At 34.2% G+C, this 6,000-nt stretch overlaps 1 protein-coding gene across 1 annotated transcript; it reads left to right on the plus strand.

Moving 5' to 3' along the window:
- Positions 1-2,240: 2,240 nt before the first annotated feature.
- Positions 2,241-4,560, plus strand: LOC127410345 (syntaxin-11-like). Its single transcript, XM_051645555.1, has 2 exons — positions 2,241-2,344; positions 3,089-4,560. The coding sequence occupies exon 2, from the start codon at positions 3,107-3,109 to the stop codon at positions 3,992-3,994; it is 888 nt and encodes a 295-aa protein (XP_051501515.1). The 5' UTR covers positions 2,241-2,344; positions 3,089-3,106; the 3' UTR covers positions 3,995-4,560.
- Positions 4,561-6,000: the final 1,440 nt, after the last annotated feature.

The raw sequence follows: 6,000 nt of genomic DNA on the forward strand, positions 1-6,000 counted from the left end.
GTGTACATGTCATTTATTTAGCTAAAAGCGAGTGAAATGTTCTCCAGAACAGATGAGGTTTTCTATCGAGATTTAAATCAACAAAACCTACCCCCTATCCTAAACCTTAAACCTAAACCTAACCGATAGTGTCATAAAAAACAAATGTGAGATGAAAAACACAATTTCATGTTTTGACTTTAGGACTGTTCAGGACTATGTTCTTTGTATCACATATGCAACACTCTATCAGTTGAGCTACCGCGAAAATTTATCACACTTAAGCAAGCTTGTACATGTGGTTGGTTAAGTAATACAAACATTAAAATGAGTCATGCACTATAGTAAAAATGTTTATCTGTCATAAGAAAGCATTGTGCAAGGAACAGAGAGAAAAGTAAGTGTTTATGAACTGATAATCTGCCGTTTTACTCGTGATTTGTGTGAAAGGGGTTAAAAGTCATCGTTGTTTGAGTGCCTCTAGTGTTCATTCCACCAGGAAATTGCCGTGTTACGTAAAACAGGCCACATAAAAAACATTTAGCAAAAATGTGGTTATTGTAACGTTGCGAATGCCAATGGGGGAGAAATATGACAGTCGTCGGAGAGTAAAAAGGCGACTTAAACCAATCGAATTTAACAACATCCTCTCTCACAAAATTTCCTCTCTTAATTTCATTCTAGCTTGGAAAAAAGTTACTTTTTACTTTTTTAATACTTAAGTACATGAATAATTTTTTACTTTCCCTCAAGTATGTTTTTTGGTTAGATACTTGGACTTTTAATTGAGTAAAAGTTTCACTTAGTATCCATACTTTCACTTAAGTATAATTTCTGAGAACCTTTTACACCCCTGGTAGCCTATTTATTTATATTAGGGTACAATGGGGCTAAAGCCACACCTTAAGAAAAATGTGCTTTTTTTCTGGTCACAAAGTGTATCAAGATTGAAAAAACAAATTTATTTGTATAGAAACTTGATGGAGCAACATCATTTGTATGAAAAGAAATAATAATGGAAAGTTGTTTTGATTAAAATTATTATTTTTTAAAAAGGTGGCAAGGGAGCCTTTTACCCCACACTTGGTGTAAAAGGCCCACATGGGAGTTAAACAGGCATGGTGTAAATATAGTGACAATACAGTAGTTATAAGGAAAAATTTGTCAACTTAGAAAAATTATTTTGAGACAGCAAGATGCTTTTATGAGTAACATTAAGATAATGATTATTAAAAACAACCCATTCAGAAAAGGGTTAACCATTACATGTTCATTTCAATCACATTTGGCTTTTCATTACATCTCAAGTATTCTATAAATGAATTAATCTCAGTTGTGATTGGATCAGTCAATGTGAGCCCACTTTGAACATTTTTCATAACAAATCTTTTCAACGGGGGGGCTTTTTGACCCAAATACTATCCTGTCACTTATTGGACAGTTATTAAAAAACTTTTGATTTACTCACCATGAACGAAACCTGAAAATGATAAATAAGTATTTTGTCCAAAATAAATGTGATAATTTCAGAGTTTCTCATTAGCTGCATAAATCTGCAACATTTTAAAAATGATTAAATATTGTATCAAATTACCTCAAAATCAAACTTTAGACATCGCACGCAATGATCTGAATATTTTGCAGTGTATAGTGACAAACAGGTGTTTAGGAAAGTACTGTGGTAGTTTTTGTTGCAGTTTAGTGTTTTGTGAGACAATTTAATCAAAAGTGCCTTTTTTCCCCACGGGGTCTTTAGCCTCGTTGTACCCTACACACAGAAACTGATTATAAACGTAATACAACGCAATATATTTATGTATTTAATTATAAATACACCAAAATATATAGCCTACTTAAAATATTCGATCGTGGAGATCAATGCGCCTATTAAATGTGGGCTATAGGCCCTATTGCTCGTTCTGTTGAATCCTTATAAATATATAAGTCGGAATCAGCCATAGCCTATTAATAGGTTACGTACTGATATCTACACTATGGGATCAACATCACTGCATGTCACAATTACAGAGATCATCACAAACCGAGATCACATCTTACTGTTAAATGCATTTTATGGCATGGATTGAAAGCATAAATAGCCATTTCCCTATATGGCATAAAATATCGAACTCACTATTGTCCGCTTTGAGAAAACAGAGATTATTTCACGGGTTAACGAGACAGACACACGAATGACATTCTATTCAGAGAACAGGTTTGGCGTCAAAGTTACGCCCAGGAACGCGCATTCCTTCCACACACCGATTCAAATGTCAGCTGCTCCAGTGCATTGAGGAAGGTACTGCATCAGGATGTCATTTCGTTGAGGTTAAACTGGTGATTTTATTTTGGACAAACGAAATAGGTAATGTATTTTTAAAGTGTATGGCATGGGGTATATATATTTTTCTTTTTACCTTTTCTAACCTCACCTTGACTTAATGATTTTAAGGATAAACATTGGTATAGAGAAAATATATATATTTGTTTGAAAGTTGTCCGTGGAAAAATTCTAAATGGATGAAAATGTAGCATAAAAGGACATTGAATAAAATAGTAGCCTAATGCAAGCATAAAAATGCTGCTTTGAGAACTTAAATTTTGTTTTTATTGATTTTCAAAAGACTTCTGAAGCGTAAGTTCTTCCAAAATATATACCAAATACGTTTAGTAGTACAATTTGTAGATTTTTTTCATAGAAAAACGCCATCATACAGAAACAAAAGATGTGAACTATCCATTCAATCTATTCCAACTTGTTTGGTGAGTGACGCCACTCAGAAATAGTTTCACGGATGAACTTGTCAAACTTGTGACTTTTTCAGTGTCGATAAGGAAGTATTATCTCCCCTCTTTTACAGTCAATTCCACAAGGTATCCACATAGAGTTTTATTTTATTTCATAAGGAGTGAAAATGATTTTTTTCCCCCTCAGTGGATTGTTTCTCCATAAAAAGGCTTATGAGGGACAATTATATACTGTAAATATGAATGTTATTGTGTAGGCTAAATTGTTTTAGACTGTGTTACTCAGTTGTCTACATCAACTGGCATATTTCCTGCTATCACTTTTGGTGACACTGAGTCGTCTGTTGTCCTTTTCTGATAGTTTTCCACTGTAGCAATCATGAGGGACAGGCTGGATCATCTGCAGACCATCTCAGAGTCTAACAGCCATCTGGAGGAGATGGAAGCTGACTCTTTCAGCAATGTGGACCTGGAGGAGAATTTCAACCAGCAGGCTGTCATTTTTAACAATAGTGATGAGATGGAGTCTGTGCTTGATGAGGCTCAGGAGACTAGGCGTGAGATTCATCTAATCCGCCTTGACGTGAAGCGTCTCAGGGAGCAAAACATGCGTCTACTTAGTGAACCAACTCGTACAACTCATGTAAAGCGTAATGCTAATGTTATCGTCGGTGACATCAAGACCCGTGGAGAGGATGTTCTGGCACGCCTTAACAAGCTGGATAACCATGCTAAAGAGCTGGAAGAAGAGCACGGTGTGAACTCGGCTGTGGCGAGAATTTCCCGAACACAGTATGCCACCCTGAGCAACAACTTCCGCGATGCAATGACAGAGTACAATGATGCAGAGATGAGCCACAAGGAAAGTTGCAAGCTTCACATCCAACGGCAAATGGAGATTGTGGGCAGAGATGTTTCAGGCGAGCAGATTGATGAGATGCTGGAGAATGGCCAGTGGAACATCTTCAGTGACAACATTATCTCAGAAGGCAAGACGGCTCGATCTGCACTCAACCAGATTGAGAGCAGACATCGGGACCTGCTGGAGTTAGAAAGTCGACTCAAGAGCCTTCATGAAGTGTTCCTGGATGTGGCTATGCTTGTAGAGGAACAAGGACCCATGACAGACTACATCTTTAACAACGTTCAGAAAACCGATGCTTTGCTTGGTGAAGTCCTTGTCAAACTGGAAAGGGCCAAGAGACATGACAGTAACAACCCATTCAAGAAAATGTTCTGTGGATGCTTTCCATGTGCAAAAAGTTGAGACTGTTGATCAGAATCCATTGAGACCTTAATTATCCAAGACTAAAGCTTTCTTTTAGTACCCATCCAAATCTAAGAGATCACAAAACCTGATTGTTGCAGTAAAACAGCTGAAAGGAATTTAAGTGAATACAAATAAATACATAGACGTAGATATATTTAAACAGCTACACATTTTAACATCATATTCATACCCAGTAAGGTTAAGGATCTTTTAAACTGATTTTATTGCAGAAATTGTGTGGAATTAAAAGTTAAACATACCGTATGCATTACCTTTTCCACCCAGAAAATCTTTTTTCATCCAATGGCATTCTTAGATTGTGGAATAAAATACACTATTTGTCATTTTTCTTACCTGTCTAAACCGAACATGCACTTTCTTGTCTATATATAAAATAAACCGGAATATGAAGCATTTGCCATGTTTTGCCATATTTGCAACTCAAGTTGTTTTGATTGTCTTGTTTTTTTTCAACTTGTAATTTGTTTCTCTTGAATAATACACAACGTGCATAATGTCTGAAGTATTTTATTAGTTAAACATCAGATAAATAAAGTATCTAATATTACCTAATTGTTTCTTGTTTTGTCTTTGTTTAAATTATTATTATTATTATTATTATTATTATTTGGATGTGACAACATTCCATTTCCTCTATTTTTTCCAGAGCCTGTTAATAATTCTTATTTGTCATAGGCCTACATGTTAAATGAAAGTGTTGTTGGTCTATGTTAATTGTAGCCTAACTCATTGAAATTTACCTTCAGTGCTAACAAATCTCACAAACTCCTTGGCATGAAAATATGTTTAGCGTTAATTGTGTAACACACTACTGACAAAAAATGTTCATCCCTTTAAAAGCTGTGATTTCTATGGAAACATGATTTCACATCCCAACTGACCCCCAGTGAATGAAAAAGCTGGAGTGTTAATAGCTCATGTGCAGTTTCCATATCAAGCATTCACTTCTGTTGGTCCTACTTTGTGCAAAAAGGAAAACCATAATCATAAGCTGAAATAAGATAAAACATTTGTGGTGAAATGTAATTGTTTTTAAATTCATAACCGAGTTTAAATGTCCCCTGTTCATTTCAAACTCTATTCTGTGATGTCCAGTTTTGGGTGTCATCCAGTTACAAAGTAATTAGTTACTGTACTTTTTAGTCAAAAAATAGTATAATGTATTACATTTTACATAATTGTAATCAGATTACAGTTACTGACTTTCAATTAATTTAATTACTTTTAAGTACATTATAAAATTATGCTTATTTCTAATATATTATGTAAAATACATGAATTATGGGTCCAAAACGAGTCACTGTAAAGGAGAAATGTGGTGCTGAGTGTATGACTTGTGTTTAAAAATGAACAAGAAAGAAATATAGACATTATTATGAATTTGTTGAGCAGCAAAGTGTTTTAGAAAGTAACTTAAAAATAAAGTAGTTAGTAATGTGATTACTTTTACAAGGAAGTAATCAGTAAAGTAATCTAATTAAAATTTTAGAGAAATAATCAGTAATTTGAAGTTTTTAGTAACTTATCCAACACTGGCGATGTCATTATAAAGTTTTACGTGAAGTTAATATAAACTAGTGGATTATAAAAAAATTATATCAACAGATGGGGCAAAACAATGCATTAAAATAATTTTTTATGCTGTTTTGCCTGTTTTTTGTTTTTTTGTTTTGTATATAATTTCCAAAGCATTAACAAGAAAAAGCCCAATACAGTTGCAAAATTAAAAAAATTTCCCCCCACATTATCCTTTTCTGCCAGAACAGAGTATAAACCAATACAAATACGGAATAATAATAACAACAATAATAGGATAAAATAAAATACACTTTGCCAAATGAACATAATGTCCATATCAAGAAAACGACAACAAACATAGGTTACACTCCATGTATTCTAATCTCTGCTTCATTCGTGGTCTGCACATACAATATGAATATGTGAAACTGAAAATCACACAGGTGATCTTACTTAAACTAATG

Source organism: Myxocyprinus asiaticus, chromosome 19 (genome assembly GCF_019703515.2).
Source record: "Myxocyprinus asiaticus isolate MX2 ecotype Aquarium Trade chromosome 19, UBuf_Myxa_2, whole genome shotgun sequence".
Classification (NCBI taxonomy): Eukaryota; Metazoa; Chordata; class Actinopteri; order Cypriniformes; family Catostomidae; genus Myxocyprinus; species Myxocyprinus asiaticus.